Source organism: Alternaria triticimaculans (assembly GCF_023758025.1).
Source record: "Alternaria triticimaculans strain BMP 0046 chromosome Unknown scaffold_3, whole genome shotgun sequence".
Taxonomy (NCBI): Eukaryota; Fungi; Ascomycota; class Dothideomycetes; order Pleosporales; family Pleosporaceae; genus Alternaria; species Alternaria triticimaculans.
Window position 1 is genome coordinate 2,468,688 of NW_026055960.1, and position 21,369 is coordinate 2,490,056.

General features: G+C 54.0%; 6 protein-coding genes and 1 non-coding gene across 7 annotated transcripts; 1 reads left to right on the top strand and 6 right to left on the bottom strand.

The window, feature by feature from the left end:
* Positions 1–123: 123 nt before the first annotated feature.
* Positions 124–1,846, bottom strand: J4E78_003522 (uncharacterized protein; the record flags this gene model as incomplete). The annotated part of the gene is made up of 3 exons (XM_049364162.1): positions 124–1,059; positions 1,108–1,499; positions 1,828–1,846. The coding sequence occupies 3 exons, from the start codon at positions 1,844–1,846 to the stop codon at positions 124–126; spliced, it is 1,347 nt and encodes a 448-aa protein (XP_049224827.1).
* Positions 1,847–3,698: 1,852 nt separating this feature from the next.
* Positions 3,699–3,785, bottom strand: J4E78_003523. The gene has a single exon. It is a non-coding gene; the product is annotated as a tRNA-Asp (tRNA).
* Positions 3,786–4,268: 483 nt separating this feature from the next.
* On the bottom strand, positions 4,269–6,618 carry J4E78_003524 (uncharacterized protein; the record flags this gene model as incomplete). The annotated part of the gene is made up of 3 exons (XM_049364163.1): positions 4,269–5,749; positions 5,797–6,056; positions 6,104–6,618. 3 exons carry the CDS (start codon positions 6,616–6,618, stop codon positions 4,269–4,271), a joined length of 2,256 nt encoding a protein of 751 aa, XP_049224828.1.
* Positions 6,619–8,349: 1,731 nt separating this feature from the next.
* J4E78_003525 (uncharacterized protein) lies at positions 8,350–11,079 on the bottom strand (the record flags this gene model as incomplete). The annotated part of the gene is made up of 4 exons (XM_049364164.1): positions 8,350–9,411; positions 9,461–10,592; positions 10,649–10,961; positions 11,028–11,079. 4 exons carry the CDS (start codon positions 11,077–11,079, stop codon positions 8,350–8,352), a joined length of 2,559 nt encoding a protein of 852 aa, XP_049224829.1.
* A 2,355-nt stretch (positions 11,080–13,434) lies between these two features.
* Positions 13,435–14,196, bottom strand: J4E78_003526 (uncharacterized protein; the record flags this gene model as incomplete). The annotated part of the gene is made up of 2 exons (XM_049364165.1): positions 13,435–13,834; positions 13,949–14,196. The coding sequence occupies 2 exons, from the start codon at positions 14,194–14,196 to the stop codon at positions 13,435–13,437; spliced, it is 648 nt and encodes a 215-aa protein (XP_049224830.1).
* A 533-nt stretch (positions 14,197–14,729) lies between these two features.
* On the bottom strand, positions 14,730–15,757 carry ILV6 (acetolactate synthase, regulatory subunit; the record flags this gene model as incomplete). Its single annotated transcript, XM_049364166.1, has 2 exons — positions 14,730–14,830; positions 14,881–15,757. The coding sequence occupies 2 exons, from the start codon at positions 15,755–15,757 to the stop codon at positions 14,730–14,732; spliced, it is 978 nt and encodes a 325-aa protein (XP_049224831.1).
* Positions 15,758–16,017: 260 nt separating this feature from the next.
* Positions 16,018–21,277, top strand: J4E78_003528 (uncharacterized protein; the record flags this gene model as incomplete). The annotated part of the gene is made up of 12 exons (XM_049364167.1): positions 16,018–16,302; positions 16,349–16,504; positions 16,698–16,719; positions 16,776–16,828; positions 16,874–17,038; positions 17,085–17,977; positions 18,564–18,967; positions 19,025–19,041; positions 19,106–19,486; positions 19,536–19,612; positions 19,664–20,156; positions 20,249–21,277. The coding sequence occupies 12 exons, from the start codon at positions 16,018–16,020 to the stop codon at positions 21,275–21,277; spliced, it is 3,975 nt and encodes a 1,324-aa protein (XP_049224832.1).
* Positions 21,278–21,369: the final 92 nt, after the last annotated feature.

The following is a 21,369-nucleotide window of genomic DNA, read 5'->3' on the forward strand; positions in this document are numbered from 1 at the left end:
TGTCCTTAGTGGCATGAGGTTAAGCCTCGCTCTCAAACGTCATGGTTCACTAAGAACTGTTCCTCAACTGGAGCTCAGCCTGCACTGTGACAGCTGCTGGCATGCTCAACAGTGAAGCGTGATTTACTTGCTGACCATCAAGGGGCAACCAGCATCCTTGAAGATGGGGTTCAACTTTCCGGCGGAGAAGTCGATCAACGCATCTGTGAGGTCGGTAACGCTGCTGACGGTGCTGGGAATGAGGTTGACAGCCAGCTGGTAAAGCAGGCAAGTAAGCTGAGCAGCGGTAGCATCGCTGGGCAACTTTCCGTCGACGATGATATCGAATGGAGTAGAGAGAGCGTCGAAGTTGCCCTTGCCAACGTTGCCACCGAATAGCTTGGGGTACTTGACGTACTGGGCAAGAATCTCGTTGGTAACATCCATGTTCTTGTAGGGCTCGACACGTGAGAACCAGTTCTCGGGGATGCGCTCGGGGACGTGACGCCAGCCACCTGGGGCAGAAGAGTCCTCAACGGCACCGAAGAAGGACTTCATGGTTGCGAGATCTGGGACGCCCTTGTCGCCGTAGCTGGGGAAGAGCTCGTAAAGGAAGGAGGCAGCTCCGTAAAGGAGAAGCGAGAGGGGACCGAAGTAGAAGTTGGGGTTCTCTGCGACAGAGTCGTCGTACCGGTTGCTGCGGTACTTGGCGAGGGCCTCACGATCGAACTTTCCACCGGAGGTGGTGTCGGCGACCGCCTTCATCTGTGCGAACAAAGTGCCGTTGAAGCTGTAGTTGTCTCCGTTGGCAAGGAAGAAGTCGTTGCGTGTGAGCGAAGAATCGGCCTCGAACTTGTTGTGGCCATCAAGACCGGGCTGGCTGCCCAGAAGAGGGAGTGTGGCAGTGCGAGACGTAGCATCGCATCCGATACTGAGACGTCCGGAGAGCACATCACCACCAGCTTCAATACCGAGGACAGCGAGGAGGACGGAAAGGTCGTATCCTACGTTGTAGACATTCTGCTGGGCGTCGACCAACTCCTGGAAGTTGGTAATACCATCGTGTGAAAGGAAGTTGTGCTGCCTTCAATTAGCAAATATATAGTACTCGCAGTGGATGCTACTTACGTTGGCTGCGGCGTTCAATCCTGGGCAGGGTCCACGGATGTCGTTGGATCCAGGAGCAGTGTAGGCGTGAGCCTTGTCGCCGTCTGCTGGCACCTTGATACCACCCTTCTGGCTACCGGGAACACCGTTCTTAGCTCCAGAGTAAGTGTAAGGAGCAACGTATGGAGCAGCGCCCTTGTGAACAGGGTTGAAAGGGCAGTTGGCCTGGCGCTTCACTTCGGCGTTGCGTGCGAACAACCTGGAGTTGACACCAGGTTGGCCAGCGACCCAGCCGTAGCTCATGGCACCTGAGGCCTGGAGGAGGAGAAGAGAAAGAGTATGCATGACGAATAGTAATCCCGAAGTGTACTGTGGTGGTTTACTCGAGATGACCTGAGAGGATGATCTTCTTTCTGTCGTCTGAGTCTTCTACTTATAATCTTTTGCCATCATCTCCTATCCAACTTCTGTTTCTCGATCGAGAGACGTAGATCGGGACCGAGGCAACTTCCTTGCACGCTGTCAAAACCCTACATCTCCGCCAGCAAGTCTCCAATATCCGCGCACCTCGATTGGCTGAGACATTGCTTCCACCCCTGACTTCGCAGTGTGTAGTCGATGATCGACATACCCCGGAGTCGATCGGCGGCGATGTTCTGAGGTCTAGGCGGGGCAAGATAGGTAGTTAGGAGCCATTTCCGAAAGCGAGTTCGCATCTGCTACGGGACTATTGATGCGTACCTGCTTGGTAGCTCTTCATATGGCAGTGGCGTTGCACCTGGACGGAAGGTTTACGCTCCGCACGGACTAGTTCACGTCTCTTGCCCAAACTAGCTTGGTGCGTCGATCATTTCCCCAAAGAAGCTGTTTGCGCTCACAAGGTCCCATGCGGATGGATTGCGGGGAAAGCAAGTATCCAATGACGCATGGCCTATTCCCGCCAGACTGTGGTCATGTTGCATACGCTCAAGAAAAGATCGACAAGAACTATTATGATCGCAATAATACCGAGGCAGCTGTTTCAATGCCGCAAGATCTATAGGCTGAAGTAGAAGTTGCAAAGACGTAATTGACGTGGGAACGGGCGGGCATTGCCATATCAGAGGCTACATTGGCTCAACGTCGCTTCTCGTGTGCGTCGGTACGTGGAGGTTGCCGGCAAGTGCGAATCAAGTCGCCGAGAAGCCATGCGTGACGATGCTCTGAGGCCCAAGATCTGACCAAGGGGTATTCAGACCTGGTTCGAGGATTGGGTGGTAGAACAATAGCCCAAAACCCGGTAAGATCTGTTACGCGGCGGAAGACACCGATAGATTCCTTTTTTGGAATGCCTGCTCCCACAGTGTTCATAAATCTCCGAACAATAATATCGATCAACTCACAGGCTGCAATTTCCCTCAACCCAATGCTGTGGACTTGATCCCGGATCCAAGAATTTCCAAGCCTTTCGAACCGATCACCAAACTCTCATCACGGTCCATTCCGTCTGCTGCACGCTTGAAATGACGACCTGTCTTAGAAGTTGAAGCCTGCCGAGGCAAGTTCCAGCTGTTTGCGAGAGTTGCCCCCCACGCTGGAGAGAGTGTGACGAAGAGCGTATCAGGTCATGCTGAACAGTCGCGTAGGTCGACGCCGTCAAGAACCGGCTCAATGGAATGAACGAGTGCAGCATGGGCTACAAGACCATGGTGTCGCACTACAACACGTGAACCTTGAGATCTCGATGGAGTTTTGCTTGATTGAGCAGTTTACTTGCTCGGCGTGCAAGTCCGTCGTCATACTCAGTCCAGTTTACGATTTGGAGTAGAATGAGCGATCCAGAGTATGAAAAGTCATGCACAGCCCTGTAATGTCGATGTAGAGAATACCACGGCTCTACTAGGGTATCCAAGGAACCGCAGGCCATGACGGGAACGCGGAATGTCACCGTACTGACTGCCAGAATTCCTCCCTTCCTAGTAAACCATAATCTGACTCGCGTCCAGCCTGACGCTACGTAAAACGGCAAACCTGGGGCTGACACCACGTGGGCGAAGATCCTTGAACGAGACATCATCCTAGAAACCCAGAAGAGACGAAGTAAGGCAAAGACCATGGACATATTTTGCCTTGTGTTCTGATGCCTGTTCCGCATGGCTGCGATGTTCCATACAAAGTCGATTCCAAGTTCTTCATTAGATCAAGGCGAGACTTCCGGTCTGATCCCTAGTCTTCGATGTAACTGCCATGTTGTTAGTCCAAGCTGAGTGTCGCTTGAGTAAGAATTGCACACTTACTTCTAGCCCATTCAACAACTAAGAAAGCATATGCACCTTCCGGACTTGGGATGGAAGGCCTGGGATAGCTGGGCGAACGGGCAGTAGTATGTCGAAAAAAATGCATCGGGCTTCACTGATTAGCTAGGCGGCCTTTTCGACAGGCAGCTCATTGTCCCAGTAGCAGCACTGAAAAACCAAGCGGCAGCGTGGAGCTTTCAGGCCATATCACACCCGAGCTCCGTCTGAGCAAGGATGAGTTGATCATAGCAGGCAAAAAAACTTCAACATAATCGAAGCCGTCCACTATAACCATCCTCACCGGCCAAAAGAACGCCAAAAAGAAAAGCGACAGTACTCTCCAGCGGGGAATTGAACCCCGGTCTCCCGCGAGTTGCCAATACTGGTGACAAGCGGAAATACTGACCACTATACTACTGAAGAAGAGTTGGTATCGCTGATACCAGTGATGGCAAACCTCAAAATTGAAATGTATAATACCACAAGCAGACAAAACCACCAAGGCTTAGTATAGACACTCGACCATGCTCTTGGAAGATGTTGTAGTAGAGCAGCGGAATGTGGGTATCAGTGGAGACAGAAGAAACTAGCGAGCGGTGAGAGCAGCAAGCCTCGGCAAAAATATAGATAGCGACGACAGAACTGTAGCATATCGAGAGCGCAACAAAGTCAACTCAATTCTTTCAGGTAACGCTAAGAGTAGACGATTATATACATATCGCGATATGGAGACAAGGACGCCAGTCATGCGGATGGTATCGAGCGCCAACAATATGATGCAAGTCGACTCGAATACGCCTCCGCGCCGAGTAGGATGGTACAGTATGCGAGTGATGTGAATGGGGGGAAGAGGATGTGACAGGTCCTCAGCCCCAATGTCAGATTTGTGAGTGCGTAGCTGTACGCTTATTTGTTGACCTTTGACTCGCGGCCGATGACGGGGTTCTGACCGCTTGCGAACTTGCTGTCGGACTGAAGCAGCTCGTCGGGTTTATCTGCAAATACTTCGTTTAGCCGAATTCCAAATGCAAAGAGGTTTGCACAAGCTTCCTCGTCGGAGTGTGACGTACCGTGACGAGCGTAGAGGTGGTAGTCCTCATCTGTGTACTTGCCGACGTGGCCGCTCTCGACATCCTTTCGGGTGAGGGAGAGCTTGTTCTTGGGCAGACCCATGGAGCCGAGGTAAGTGACAGAGTTCTTCCACTCAACGTCCTTACGCTTGTTGTCCCACTTTAGCTCCTCGGCCATGATGTCAATAACCTTGGGGAGAGCTTCCAGAGCAGCCTGGGCGTTCAGGAAAGCCAGGCGCATACGGCGCGCGATTACGTCGGTGGCCGTCTGAGCGTACTCGTGACGGACGCAGTAGCGGACCTCACCATCGATGTATGGGTAGAGCTCAGCCATCTTGACGCCGCGGACAGGGAATCGCTGCTCAGTGGGCGATGCAAGAGCTGCGACGGTCCATGCACGGTCACCGTAAGCCTGGCAAAGGTATTTGGCTACGTCAGTCTCAATGCCGTAGTGCTGGATGAGGTTGATGAACAGGGTCTTGGAGAAGCCGTGAGCACCAACAAGTCGAACACGGTGGGTTTGGCAGGTGCCGTCAAGAGGAGCCTCGTCCTTGACCTCAGTTCCGCTAACGAGAGTGGGGTTCACAAGCGGCTGAGTCTTCAGGCCGTACTCTTTGATCGCCTCGTCGACAGTCTCTTCGGCCATTTGGCGGTAGGTAGTCCACTTGCCACCGGAGCAAGTCATCAGGCCGGAAGGAGAGGTGGTCACCAAGTGATTGCGGACAAGACCCTCAGTCGCGCTCGCGTTGGGGTCACGGACGAGAGGACGGATACCGGACCAGGCAGCGAGGACGTCGCCGCGGCGAACGTTGATCTCAGGCTGCAGATAGCGCTTAACCTCCTTGAGAATCCAGTCAATCTCTTCCTCACCAGCAACAGGATCTTGCTTGATGTCACAAGCAGTGTCTGTTGTGCCGGCGATGGTGTTGCCCTGCCATGGCAAGAAGAAGATGACACGGCCGTCGGAAGTGTTGGGGTCAATAAGACCCATGTTTGAAGGGCTGTAGTAACCAGGGAGAATGACGTGAACACCGGAACTAGGGGCGACAATTTCCTGAACCTCTTGGTCGTCCATTTTACGGATGGAGTCGGTGAAGGGACCGGTAGCGTTGATGATACCCTTGGCCTTAATGGAGAACTGTTCAGACTTCTTGCCATCGCGCTCAGCAATGCAGTCCTTGGCCTTTGCTCCGCACAGACGACCATTGGCATCCTTCTCAAGCTCAGTGACTTCGAGATGGTTGACAACAGTTGCGCCGTACAGCGCAGCGGTCATGGCGATCGAAACGTTCATGCGGGAGTCGTTGTGTGCACCATCTGGTGACGTCAGATCCTGCTGCAAAATGAGTGACCGTTGAACGTACCGTAGTAAACAAGGGCTCCGACAAGGCCTTCCTTCTTCAACATGGGGAACGCATCCAGAGCCTTGCTCTTTGTCATGTAGTACGAGCTCTCAATGTTCTCTGAACCAGCGAGGAAATCGTAGAACTTGGTACCAGCCCAGAAGTAAGGAGCTTGCCACCACTTCTGGATCGGAATCATGATCGGGAGCCATTGTGAAAGATGAGGCGCGGTGTCCAAGAAGTAACGACGCTCACGGAGAGCTTCAACGACGAGAGCATATCTAAACGAAGTCAGAAATCGCATGGATAACATTCTGGGGCAACTTACTGGTTGTAGTCGAGGTTCCAGACAGCCTTCTCTAGGTATCGTACACCACCGTGTACCAGCTTTGTACTCTTACTGCTAGTACCACTGCTGAAGTCGTCGCGCTCGACGAGCGCAACCTTCAGACCTCTTGTAACAGCGTCAAGCGCAATACCGGCTCCAGTTGCGCCACCACCAATGACCAACAGGTCATATGGCTCTTCCTCAGCCTTCTCAGCTGCTGCCGCTGTAGAGCCACTTCCACCAAGCCACTTCTTTGCCTTCTCGGCGACCTGCGAGACGACACCTGCGCTGCGCTTCAATTGCGCAATCTGCTCATCGCGGCTCTTGGCGGAGGGGAATGACGGTGGTCGGAAGACACCTCCCTCGCCATATGTAGGTGGTGGGACTGCGGCGGCTTCTGAGCCGGGGATATCGCGAGGTCGTAGGGTAACGTATAGGGCGGATGCACCAACTGCTCCAGCACCAGCTGTGTAAAGCAGCGGCTTGATGAAGCGGCTTCCTCGTCGGGCAGCCATGATGCTTTAAGGGCGGGGTATAAGATCTGGAGATGCAGTCGCTCCAGGCGGTGTTGGTCTAATGTACAAATGCGTCGATGGAAAATGCTATAAAGATCTGCTGAGCCTGGGAGGCTTCATCGACTGTCAGCGCGCCCGCGCATCGGAGATAACGTTGGGTGTAGGCACGGAATTCAACTCACCTCAAAAACGAGTTACAATGGCATGGCGACCATGGCGCTGTGTATAAATTATTCCGTAGGTTTAGGATGTAGGACAAATGGGCAATTGGGAGCTGCAAAATCTGATTATCATACGCTTCGGATGACGACAGGTGGAGTTCGCGGCGACTGCGGTCCACTTTCTCCTCCATAAACTCTGGCGGCTCATCTCCAGCCGATTTCCACGCGTCTGTGCATCATCACGCCGAGATAATGCGGCGGGGTCGTGCCTTGATGTCCTACCAAAGCAGCGCGTGGCATGGCAACTTTTCCTCGCGGCCGCGCATCTTCCAAACCTCGAAGCCGCTCATGTAGACAACATAAATGCACAGAGTCGACATGCAGCTAGCTGCCACTAGGAAGAGGGCTTCCGCTCCCATCACAGATTCGGCGGGTGCGGCACACCCCCAACGCCCCAGCCCCCGGTTTGCCAAGAGCAGAGCCTCATGATGATCTCATCCCATGTGGGGACAAGCTTGACATGTGTCGGAAGCATTGACTTTTGTTGAGCATGTTGGCGACGATCCCGTCTTCTCTTGGACGCCTCACCCCTTTCACCGTACACTCAGGTGTGGCTACACGAGGTATGACAGCCCTATAAACTTGTCGGTGTGTCCTGTGTTGCGGTGCTATCCGCTTCAGGTAGACTCGCGACGTATTTCCATCAAATAATGACAGTCGTCTGAAACGCAGCTCCAAGTCTTCTATTTGGCATCAGAGAATACCTCCTGAGTTCCAAAATCATCCATGAGCTTTTATAAGGTACCAGATCGTTGACGTGAAGAGTGCGCTTCTCAAAAGGTGACCGCCTGGTCGAGATCCATACCCAACGTCCGCATGATCCCTGGAGCGATCTGTGATACCCCGAAGGTCGCTCGACAATCATCAAGGAAGAGTGACCGAAGGAGAACCGGCTCATCAGGAGCATTCTATTCGGGCAGCATCGTCCCAACGCTATGGCGGATCCCGCTTGGAGAAGCCGTGTGTATTGCTTCCGGCGGAATACGCAGGTTGGAATTCCGCATAATTCATCCAATGATCTGGCGCGGGCATGGCGGGCTGATTGTGCGAGAGTCGGGCGTGTTGTGGGCCGTTATAAACGGCAGGCTATGTTAGGCATGCCGGGCGTTGTCGTCTAGCCAGCTTATCGATTAGCGAGGGTCTGTGATCACCCACCATCTGAGGTAACGCCTACACCTGCGATAGACCGTACGTACTTACGCGAAGAAGTTTGCGGATGCTGGTTGCAAGAACCAGCGCGCAGTGTGATGGTACTAGAGCTCGAGCCCGGATACCAGAACGAGACAACATCACCATACCACAGCACAGCAACACCGATGTGTAACAACAGGGTATATCTCAAACCTACGTACGACTGATTAAGCGCCAGCAGCTCCATCATTTACACTGGAAAGCCCACAGCACCGCGGTAGACGGCACCGCCCCATCTCAAACACCGAAACGCCTAGCTACCTAAACACAACACCACACATGCAAAGACGCATCCAAACCATTACTCCACCCCATCCCATCATATCCTCAACACCCACAACAACAACAAAACATCCAACGCCACAACCGCAGCAGCAATACTCAGCACAGCACCCTGGTGCACCGCACCCAGACGCTCCTGCCTTGTCCGCATGCTGATGACCGCGACAACGCAAAGCACCAATGTACTAATAGTGCCTAACAGGACAGCCGCATCGACAACACCTCTTTCCTTCTTCCGACTCGTCATCGTCATGAGACCCAGGATGAGGTCCATGACAACAGCTGCACCCAGCGCGGTAGAATAGAAGCGCAGTTTAGTCATTTCGATCTTATGTTGATGCGTTTCTACCTGGCCGAGCAGTGCGCGACGCTCATTGAAGAGGTCGGCATCGTGGCGTGGGTCGCGGAGAGAGCGGAAGAGCGTGCTGAAGTAACCGTCGCGGTTCGATGACTGCCCGTGGTTATCTGCTGTTCCGTAGTTTGCGGCGTGTAGTATGGGGGATGAGTCGATCGTATCGTCGTCTGAGTCTTCGGCAGCGGAGAGTGATGCCTCATCAGCCTTGTCGTTCCTGCCAAAGAGCTTCTTTGTCTTTCTCGCTAATGCTTCGACGAAATCTTGGCCGGGGTATTTGATGGGCGCGTCAGGGTCGACGTAGATGTAGTAGCCAGTCTCCTCGTCTTCGGGGTGGTCGTACTCGTTCCAGTATCTTTGCTGCACTTCCGGCTCTGGTTCGGTCCGGCTCATGGGTGGAGGATAGTCCGAGTAGGGCTTCCGGCTCTTCTTCCTGAAAGCTTGTAGTGGTGGCGGATCGACAAACTCGTGCACTGAAGTCGCAGAGGACTCCTCATAACGAGAGGCCAGTGGGCTAGATTGTCCATCGTACGATGTGTTGGATGTTGAAGTTGCTGGAGGCGATAGTCCAACTTGTGAGCCAGTTGCGCTCTCCCGGCCTCTGCGACTCCGCTTCTTCACCGGCTCTGGTAGTTTCCGGATATCCTTCTCGAGGAGGGAGATCCAGAAGGGGGCAGACATGGCGCTGGGTTTGCAGCAAGTCCAGACAGCATGTGCTTCTAATGAGAAACCTCGAACGCGTTCAACCTGCAATTGTTAGTGTACTGATTGTGTGTAACCTTAGATGTCGACGTACCAAATGACTGCGGTCAAGGGTCTGGATGAGCGCCATTGCTTGGTTGCCTTCACGCCGAATCTCTAGAACAGCATGAGGGAACTTCTTTGCTGATTCTGCTCGAGCAGCCGAAGTCCAGTCGTCATCTGCTAGATCTTTGTACAGTGTATCTTTCAGACAGATGTCTTTATCCAGTGTCGCCCATATGCCTCCTGTTGAATTGTTGTGGAGTCCAGTGAATCGTGTGCGTTTGGAAACTGCACCAGCGATAGGCTTGGTAGATTGGTGCTCAGCAAGCCACTGTCGAACCGCCGGTGCATCGTCTTTAGCCGATCCGTTCTCAGAATGCTTCATGTTGTCCTCTCTTACGGAAGTGTCGAGAAAGCTTTGCAGACGCTTGCGCTCCATCTTGGCTGTCTTGACGGCTACCGGTGACTGCCCCTGCGCATCCGCCTCTGTGCATACAACAACCGCTGCTTCGCCAGATGCGCAACAGCGCGCTTGACCAGCCGCCTTTATGCCGATGCTCCCCTGTAGTTCTTCCGTCGCTCCAATCGTACTTGCGTTTTGCTTGAACGCGAAAGCTTCAGGGTGGTCCAAGACAACTACTCCAGTGGTGTCTTCGCTGCCAAGATACGGATCGAGGTTGGTTGTGGAGGAATGGCGGCGGAGAGGCGTTCCTTTGCCCGATGCGTGCCGTCTGGCCTTGCTGACGTACAGGCGCGTATGTTGGAGCAACAGGACCTGTGCCTCGACGATATGGTCTGGATGTATCCAGTACGTTGCTTTGTTGCCCTTGGACCCCAAAGGCACTGTGTTCATCACCAAGTCAAAGTCGAGATCCCCGCCCTTCTCAATGCTTCTAGATATGTGTGCCGCGGACGACTGGCCGTTGGTGCTCTCGGCATGCGACGTAGACGTGCCATCGGCATCAAAAGCGGAGCGGAGCGCGTCGAGCACATCGATGTATTGGTCCAGGAGATAGCCCAGATCCAGCTGGAACAGGCTATCCGGCCGGCTACTGATCTCCTGCTTAAACACATGACTGAGTTCCCTGTCCTTTGTCCAGCGCTTGTATTTCTTGAGGATCTTGATAAAGCCCGTCCGTTGGGTGACTTGGAATCGCGAGAGCGACCTGATCTCCTCGCCGGTCCTGCGGTTGTGTTAGCGGGCGTTCTCTGTACGCGTGTTCCGGCGCATCCCGCCTACCTTGCGACGTCTGCGTCTATCTTCGCATATCTCTCCACAATCCGCGCGGGGAGACGCCCGCTCGCCGGATTGCGTCGCGCGCGCAGCTGGTCTAGCGTCTTGCTGATATGCTCCAGCCTGCGCTCGATCTCGCCGCTCTTGCTGCGCACGAAGAGGTTGATGCGGTCATGTTGTTGTGCCAAAACATTGAAGAAGGTGTCGCCGAATGCGCGCTCGGTGCTCTCGCCCTGGCCTGGAATCGATACGGCCTTGTTCGTGCCGGGCGTCGTCTGGTGCTTGATAAGGTCTTTGAGATAGTCGTAGTCGATGTTATCTGTAGGCGCGTCCGTCAGCGGAAAGCTCTCCGTGTCGCGCCGTAGCGTGCGGGCGTGGTACTCACAATGGCCCCATTCTGGTATGGACCTCTGTCTGAGAGTGTCGCCGTACTTCATTCCAACAAATTGATAAGTGGGGTGGTGGAAATAGGCCCAATTGGTTGCGTCGTGTGGGTTTGTTATGAATTATGAAAGCGATAAACTGGCACGGTCAGATAAGCCCTCGAGGGTTCATGATTGCACGGTCGTGCAATATACGTGCGAGCGTTGCACGTTCACACAGTCAGAGCAGCAATTGAGCCGTTGGACCGTTGAACCGCCGAGACAGGGCGCCAGCCGGACTACGTACCGTTGGTTTCAACTGGGTGAATCAAGATAACACCTCCGCCGTCGTCATGCCAAGATATCCGGCTTATGACGCGCTGCTAGCCGAGTATGTGAAATTTAAATATGAGAAGAGTGCGGAAACCTAGAGACAAAGTACCAGAACATCATGGCGCTGTGAAGGCTGTATGTACTTATCGATCGAGCGCAGGTGTTCCTCGATAGCTTCGATCCACGCTATGATGGAACCTTGGAACCCTTCTCCGGTGCTACGCAAGCATCCTTGTACGTGCGCAAGGGCCCACATCCCATGCAGCCGGGATATCATCTCCACTCAACACCCAATGTTATCGTATGACGGGGAGGGAACTGCTGAACGTGTTCCCTGGGGTTGAGCCTCGGTTGGTGAGGTAAGCTTATCATTCTTCAAGGGTCAGCCTGGAGTGTCTACAGTACAGCCTCAATGTGTGACCAACCACTACTAACAACCCAGCATCTTCATGGTCTACCTAGGTAATACCTCCACGAGAGAACTTATTGACCTCCCGCACGCCATAATCGACTCGAATTGGCCAAACGACATTAGCCGTCTGCCGTGTTGCAGAGAAGCATCACGATCCACAGTTCAAAGCGGCAAGCGGCATGTACCGCGCAATGCCGGCACGTTGAACATCGAGACGAAGCCTCAGCTGTGGCTGCCATTGCAGTCAATCTAGATCGTCAAGCAGCAGGACATATTGCCAGGACACACGACAGAATGTCACTACACCAATGCGATTGGCCAATGCAAGTATCTGGAGAAAATTGGAGAAGAAAAGCTTGCATCTAGACAAGGATAGACGTGCAGCTTAACGAACCTCCACTTGCCTGTTGCGAGACGAACCAGGGATGCTCTCTACACCACACAAGACATGTCTACATAATTGGAGCCGCGGAAGAAATTTGTCGCATGATTATTCCTTGCACACAACCCTCTCTTCAGTACGATAACAACATGTCCCCGCATCTATCTGGTCAATGAGAGACAACAGCGATGAATACTCATCAACCGTCCCCACACGATAGCACTTGCGGCCGCCGGCCACCCGTCGCAGGGACCTGGACCCATTGCCGAAGTGGAGCTTCATCATGCCCATCCCGTGGAGCCGCGGTAGTGCTGGCTCAATTGAGCGCCTCCGAGGAGCTACACGACTCTGGACGTGCTAGACGATGGAGACGAAGTGAGTCAGACCAAACATTATGAACTTGATATACGAGAGCGAAGGATGAAGGCAGCCGTTAGTTTCGTCACTAAGTCTACCTTTTTTCCAAATCACAAGTCCTGAAGGAAATGAGTGGCAATCCCACATATCCAAGTACACGAATTTGACCATCGAGATGAGGTTTCTGCAAATAAATCCGCCAAACCAATCCATATCCTCTCAAAGGATCGATATGCATACCCGAGTTCCACGGAGCTACGGCACTTGTCCGCCACATTGGCGATGCTTGTATCAACATCTGCATGCACGTCTGCGCGTCTCCATTCCATGCTGTTAGTACTGCGTCTTGAAAGGTCGCGTGCTCACCTGCCTATACCGGCTCCGCTATGACGAGCAGGGGTGCTGCATATGTAGGATCGCTAGAACGCCGTATATGACATCGCGCTTGCATGATCCAGACCCAGACGTTTGGAACGTTTCTGCCACTTGCGATGCGTGTGTTGCCCACGTGGGTGATCGGTGTGGTTTTCAGGGCTTGAGTGTGGCATGTCGGTTCGAGTAATTGTGAGGATTCGAGGTGTAATACTGCCGGTGGTAGGGGTTGAAATCGACTCAGAATTGAGGTTTGTGGGGCGCTTCGCTTGCTTGCTTGCTTCTTGCTGCTTCATGTGAAGGACGAGTTGCTTAGATATCGGTTACAAGTACGATTGGCCTTGATAGTGGATCACAGGTAGATAAATTGGCGATCGCTGATACTGCCAATGATGATATAATAGTCTATGCGTCAACAGATGTGATCCCGATGGCTCATTGCGTTGGGGAAAATCCGTGGTGCAACAGTCCCTACGTGCTTGTCAGAAAACGTGAGCAGTCTTCAAAAAGTACGCAATATACGCACGATATCATTCCAGCGCACTTCGTGGAACGACATGCACACTGAAGAATCTCAGCACTTCATCATCGCCCAAAGCTTTACACCTTCACCCCCTTCTTGGCCCCTCCCTTCACCATCAACCTTCCCCTTTCCCACAACAATCTCCTCCAGCAACTGGAACCCCAGATGTGTATACACATCCCTACTCCTCGGTGACGTAGATTCCAAAACCACAGGCCACCCCTTCTCCCTCGCCATATCAAGGACGGGGCGAATGAGGTCACTGACTTTAGCTGGGTTTGAAGTAGAGGGGTGAGTGCGGTCGTTTGCTAAAAGGACTAGATGTAGCATGTGAGTTGTCTGGGGAGGGATGAAGCGTTTCCGGACGTGATGAGCGAGGGAGTTTAGTTCTGTTACGGCGGGTGGGTTGTGTGGTTCTTCGGTGTAGTTTTCTGTTACTTCTTCTAGTGTCCTGCATAACACATCGTTAGTATGTTCCAACCTCAAAAACCTGCCAATATCCTTCTTCTCAAATGCTACCTTTCTCGAAAGAGAAATATCTCATGATGATATATCTTGTACTTACCAAACACTAGCCACCCCACTCCCAGGAACCGTCATACACCTCGCTCCCGCCTTGATGAAATCCGGCACGATAAACGCAAAAACCTCCTTGTTCATCTCTTCTCCAATGTCTGTTTTGCCAGAACCCTGCATTTCATCCAGGAGGATATAGCGTTGAAAAGCGTCGGGTTCGAATTGCTTGGCGAGAATTTCGATCGTGTGGTCTAGCGTGTCTTCTGTGAGACCAGCGGGAACGGGGATTTGCGACATTGTGCTGCTAATAAGAGGTTCTCACGAGTTGAATGTAGGCTTCGGGAAAAGATTGTGGGTGTTGTTGCAGATGGAGGTACATGGACTTTTGGCAGTATACTAGTAGTTGATGGGGTCGGTCCGAATTTTCAACGCTCCGGTCCGAAGTTCACTACATTATGAGCCGGCTGGGCAACGTGTATTGCGGTAAGTATTAGACGTCGCTAGCTTCATCCGACAGGTTGCTCGCTCGTACGAGGCTTCCGCGGGCCCCGCAGCGGTACCTGTTCACTTGTCATACGCTGTAACATACTCGAACGACTGGATTTTGTTGTGGGGCAGGACCTGGGGTAGGCCGTGCATGACATGTATACATCACGCGTAGTACGTCTCACGTTGTGTCGAAGAAGAGGGTGTTTGGTCTCAAATGAATGAAGCGCTCCGATTTGGAATGCCGTCTTCTGCCTTGATTGAACGCCATACTATACACGTAGATTAAACGCCCGCATATGTTGACACTGAACAAACTTGGTACCGCCCGCATTTCAAGACGTTTAACCTGGAGGGAGCAGACTGTTGTCGACAACATCCTGCGCCTCCATTTCCTCCACGTCGGCACTGTTATGTAGCGGGGAGCGCGGTAGAGCCATGAGGCCTGTGTGTGGTTAGCAAATCGGCCATGCCTGAACAACCCACGGTGCTTACCAGTTCTTGCGGACTCCAGGATACCGAATGGAGCAATCAGCTTCATGAATGAGTCAATCCTGGTAGGCTTCGCGGAAACCTCTACTATGCAGTTGTTTGTGCTAATGTCGAGCACCTTTCCACCGAATTGATGAGTCATGAAGGTAATCGCGCGAAGATGTTCGTGCTTGTGTCGGAGCGCCTGGCTGACGGGCAGATTGGTCGGGTGGTAGTCTTTCCGCAACGACTCGCGAGCAGCCTCCTGTGCCATTGCGTTGCGCTCCTCATCCGTCATGTCTGGTTCGTATTGCTCCTCCATCTCCGGGGTCTGAGCCATTTCCCGGTGGTGCGCAAGCAGCTCCTCAAAGTACTCCGGGCCGAGGATCGAGACCTTGGCGAGGAGCAGTTCGCGCTGGACGAGGGGCGACTGGGTGTAGTCAAGCACAGCCCATACTGGGACCAGGTCCTCGAGCTGGCGGCGGGCTTGTTCTATGACACCATCCTGCCCCTGCAACACAATTGTCATGCGGGAGAGATCGTCCACCTCGGTGTTGCAGACGACCAAACTGTCGATGTTGAAGCCGCGCGCAGCCAGGATACCGGACACGCGGGACAGCACACCGGGCTCGTTCTGCACCAAACAGTTGAGGATGTGGCTCTTGGGCGGAGCTTGGGATGGAAGCGGCGTTTCGTAGAGGATGTTGCTGACGGCAGCGGGCGCCGACCACGCCGGGGGACGGTCTTCGGTGGGGAGGGGCGCGATGCGACGGTGAAGGGCCTTGTAAGCCAGCGCCTGGGTCGACGAGGAGCTGGATGCCCGTTGTTGCTGGCGGAGGGAGGCGGCGCATTGCCTGTTGAGCAGACTGCGCAGCGGCAGCATTGCTCTCCGGGAAGCCATGGCGGGCAGTGGTCGCGGTGAAGGCGAGTAGGCGGGGAGTGACTGCGGATGTGGATGGGCTTCACGTCAAACTGCCCCAGAAAGTGAAATAGAATCCCCGGCCGATTGTCGGAGGAGCCACCAGGCCACGAACAGGCAGGTTCAGCCGCGGCACGCTAATAAGCGAGTCGCTCCTGCCAGAGGCTAAGATTCATCGACAAACACCAACCAACCCGAGCCTCACCCGCAACACGACAACTATCGCTACAGCCACACGCATCATGTCTGAGGAACGCCGCCCCCGATCGCGCTTTGACAGCGACGATGCCGAGCGCCCTGTCCGCTCGCGCTTCGACTCAGATCGTCGCTCCAGGTCGCCGTCGCGGAGGGAATCCGAGTCGCATCGCGCCCGTAGCCCTATCGCCCGTGAAGGCACAGACAGCCCTGCATCGTCCAACTTCAAGAACGAGGCGGCAGCAAAGGCGGCGGCGGCGGCTGCGAGGATCAACGCGCAGATTCAGGCGAAGAAGGGCATCCAGCATGTCGACGTGCCACCGATTCGCTCTGTAAGTTCATCTATACCCTTTAAGCATGACAAGACTAACAACCCAGGCCGCTACTCCTCCAGTCGCCAAGTCGCCCGCCTCGAACTCCGCCGCGGCCATAAACAACGAGACGTACCAGCAGGATGGTGACTACATCAAAGACATTGAGATCAATGATCTCCGTAATCGCTATACACTGACTAAAGGAGCTACACAAAAGAGGGTAAATAACTGTTTTTGCTGTCCACTGATCATGTAGGATCATGCCTTCTCCATGCTCTGCTGCGCTGCACCTGGTGCGTGTGCTGCGGGGCTGGAGTTGGTCTCTGTTTGCGCATCTCTCTATGAGAGTCAGAGCTTACTTGATCTAGCACCCCACCCCATTTATCAAATGCTAACCTCCATGTGCCATCTAGATCAAAGACGAGACTGGCGCCGGTACGCATCCCCGATTACAACCATTAACCTTTAGAATACCTGCTTATACATGCAAGATGTCACTACTCGCGGAGAATACTACCCTGACAAGAACATGGCCACTGCTACTGTAGGTGGACACACAGAGTCTCGTCGACAAAGCTAATGGGAACAGAACCCGCCGCTGTACCTCCGCATCACTAGCACCTCCAAAGAAGGCCTGGACAAGGCTGTCGAGATGATCGAAGAGATGATGAAAGAGGACCTTCCTAACCTTGTAGACGAACGTCGTTTCCGCCGTAGAGAGCCGGAGAACTTCGAGCGCGACGAGTTTGGCAGAGTATGTCGCCCTGTCTGTTATCCAACATGTTGCTAATTCTTCCCAGCGCAAGTGGCCCGAAGAGAAGATTTCCGTAGGTCTCGAGCCTATCAGCGGCTTTAACTTGCGCGCACAGGTTGTCGGTCGCGGTGGCGACAACGTCAAGTTCATTCAACAGGAGACAGGCTGCAAAGTCCAGATCAAAGGTCGCGGTTCCGGCTTCATGGAGCCGAACAGCGGACAAGAGAGCGACGAGCCCATGTACCTCCACATCGCGTTCGTATACCCCGCCATTCTTACCCTCCAATTACTGACAGATCGTAGTGGACCCCGTCCCGAAGGCGTAGCCCAAGCCAAGCAACTCTGCGACGAGCTCCTCGACAAGGTAAAGTCGGATTACCACGCTTACAAGGAACGCCCTCCACCGAACCGTTACGGCGACCGAGATGGCTATGGCGGTGGACGACCGGGATACGGCGATCGTGGCGACCGTGGAGATCGCGGTGACCGTGATGGTCGCAGCCAGAGCTACGGATACGGTGGAGGAAACGGAGGAGGCGGCGGCTACGGTGGCTACGGCGCTCAGGGTCAGAACGGTTACGGCGGCCAGGACACAATCATGTCTCCTGCTGCTGCAACGCCGACTGCTGATGCTAACAACCAAGCCTACGACGCCAATGCGGCACAAGCATGGATTGCCTACTACCAGCAGAACCCAGAAGCTGATCCTTATGCCGCCTACGGTGGGTATGCAGCGTACCTCGCACTTCAGCAACAGCAGTATGCCGCGTACTATGCTCAGAACGGTTATGGCCAGACGCAGTCGCCTGCTCCCGGCGCTGGCGCGGCTGCACCACCACCGCCGCCGCCTTCAGAGCCATCCGGCTACGCTGCTCCTCCGCCGCCTCCACCAGCGGCATCGCCTTCCAACTATGGCGCCGTTCCTCCACCTCCCGGTTTGTAAGTCCGAAGCAACGACTATGATTTCGCGCTTACGACAGCCATTCAAATTGACTTGATTGATCGAAACTAGTCCGATTTGCCTTTGCATATTGACTGACGGCGGGTGTGGTGGATTGGTTTGAGGGTTTCTCTACGCTTCGGCACGTTAGTTACAGGTACGGAGCATCGTCTCTCGGGCACGGTAATAGTCTGCCAATCTGGAGTTGTCACTTTAGTTAGGATACCAGTGCCATTGCTATAGCTTGAATTTAAGAATGGTACATCGCCCATCGCGTCATCTCTCAGATTACTTTGACGCGTGCTGTGATTGGGTCAGAGGGTTTCCTTCTCCGCGGTACCTATGACTCGCGTGCATCTCCGCAGTCGGCTCGGTATATTCTGAAGGCACCATTTTTGACGTGCTCGCACCGCGTCGCCGCCACGGACAACCTACGAAAAGATGCGGTCGCAAATACTTCGTGCTGGTCAAGCAGCCAACTGCAGGGTGAGTCTACATATGCCATTGGCCGTCCAATGTCTCCCCAAACTTCATGCGACTTCCGCAATAGTCATGGTCATCGCGCTTCTCTACTACACCTCTAAGTGGCACAAAAACGCTGACACTCCCTCTACAGCCCCATCTCTCCTCCCTCCGCCAACCGCTCAGATGCCTAGCCACATCGCACTCGCCGCCCTCGGCGCGCAACGTCGACCTCGGCTCGCGCACCCCACCGTACGCCAAACTGCTCTCGCGGCTCGAAGAAGTGCGGCGCGTACTCGGTTCCTCTCGCCAATTGACTTTGGCAGAGAAGATTCTGTATTCGCATCTTGAGAGCCCCGAGGAGTCGCTGTTGAGCAATACCAATGGAGGAAGGGATATTCGGGGCCAGGCGAATCTCAAGTTGAAGCCGGATCGCGTGGCGATGCAGGATGCGAGTGCGCAGATGGCGCTTTTGCAGTTTATGAGTTGTGGGTTGCCGAGTACGGCTGTGCCTGCTAGTATTCACTGTGAGTAAAGGCTATGGATAAACTGCGATGGAGGCATGTGCTGACTGCAACCTTAAGGCGACCACATGATAGTAGTCAGTAGTACCCTTGAGGCCGTCCGGGTCATACCGTGAGGATTTCGCTGATTTGAATGTCTAGGGAGAAAAAGGCGCCGACACTGACCTTCCACAATCGATAGCGGGCAACAAGGAGGTCTTCGATTTCCTCGAGTCGGCGGCGAAGAAGTACGGAATCGAGTTCTGGCCACCCGGCGCTGGCATCATCCATCAGTCTGTCCTGGAAAACTACAGTGCTCCTGGGCTCATGATCTTGGGCACGGACAGTCACTCACCGAATGCTGGAGGTCTGGGATCGATTACAATTGGTGTTGGTGGTGCCGATGCGGTCGACGCTCTTGTGGACGCGCCATGGGAGTTGAAGGCACCCAAGATCTTGGGTGTGAAGCTTACCGGAGAACTCAGCGGATGGGCCTCGCCAAAGGACGTGATCCTGAAATTGGCTGGCGAGCTGACCGTCCGGGTATGTTATTCTGAGCATGGCGAAGTACTTCTGGCTGACGTATGTACAGGGTGGCACTGGCTTCATCATTGAGTACTTCGGACCTGGTGTGCAGTCTTTGAGCTGCACAGGTATGGCAACTATCTGGTAAGACTGTTACATGGTTTCAACGAATGGGGAAAAACTAATACGTCGTAGCAACATGGGCGCTGAAGTCGGCGCAACTACCTCGCTCTTCCCCTTCTCTCCTGCGCATATCCCCTACCTCCAAGCCACACATCGCGGACCGATCGCTGAAGCCGCCGCAAAGATCGCGAATTCACCAATGCAGCAGAACCTGCTACGACCTGACCCGGAAGCCGCTTACGACAAAGTTATTGAGATCAATCTTTCGGAACTCGAGCCTCACATCAACGGACCATTCACCCCGGACCTATCAACACCTCTATCCAAGTTCAAGTCTGTAGTTGAAGAGAAGGGATGGCCACAAACATTCGGTGCGGGCCTGATTGGTAGCTGTACAAACAGCTCGTATCAAGACATGACGCGATCAGAAGAGATTGTGAAGCAGGCACTGGCAGCGGGTCTCAAGCCCAGGGCAGACTTCTTCATTACGCCAGGCAGTGAACAGATCCGAGCTACGTTAGAACGGGATGAAACCCTTCAAACGTTTACTGCTGCCGGTGGCACTGTACTAGCAAACGCTTGCGGGTGAGTTTCTAGATTATCCTGATTGATTCTAAGTACTGACAACCTCGACGTCCCTGCATTGGGCAATGGAAGCGCACCGACGATGTAAAGAAAGGCGAGTCCAACGCTATCCTCACATCCTACAACCGCAATTTCCCCGGCCGCAACGATGGCAACCGAGCTACCATGAACTTCCTCGCTTCTCCCGAACTCATCACCGCCATGTCATACTCTGGCTCTACGACCTTCAACCCAATGACCGACAGCATCCCGACACCTGACGGCAAGCCTTTCAAGTTCGCGCCGCCAAAGGGCTCTGATCTCCCCACCGCTGGTTTCGCAGACGGTAACCCAGACTTCATGCCTACGCCAGGTGTCCCCGACGCCAGCGTGGATGTCATTGTCTCGCCTACATCCACCCGTCTGGCACTCCTTGATCCTTTCCCAGCATTCCCTGGCTCGGAGTTTACAGGATTGCGGGTACTCTACAAGGTGAAGGGACAATGCACAACGGACACCATCTCGGCTGCCGGTCCATGGCTTAAGTACAAGGGCCATCTCCCCAACATCTCCGAGAACACACTCATCGGTGCAGTCAACGCACAGACCGATGAAGTCAACGTTGCCTACGACTTCGACGGTAAGACGTCCGGTATCCCAGAACTAGCAAAGAGGTGGCGCGACCAGGGCATCGAGTGGCTAGTCGTAGCAGAGCACAACTACGGCGAGGGCTCTGCCCGTGAACACGCCGCCCTACAGCCCCGATACCTCGGTGGCCGCATCATCCTAGCCAAGTCATTCGCCCGTATCCACGAGACCAACCTCAAGAAGCAAGGTATTGTCCCACTCACCTTCGCCAACGAAGCCGACTACGACGCTTTCGAAGCATGCGACCAGGTTGCTACACGAGGACTGTTGGACGTGCTGAAGAGCGGTGGCAAGGGCGAAGTCGAGCTTGTACTCAAGAAGAAGGACGGTAGCGAGAAGGTCGTCAAGACTAAGCACACACTCTCGCACGATCAGTGTGGATTTGTGATGGCTGGCAGTGCGCTCAACCTTCTAGCTGCGAAAGGCAGGGAGATGAAGGAGGAGGTTACCCGGAGTGCGGAGCTGACTGATTAAGTCACGTTTGTAAAAACAGGCAAAAGTGAGCATCTACGGCGCTATTGGTGTCACGGCGCATAAAGTATCCTAGCAATATACTACTTCCAGTC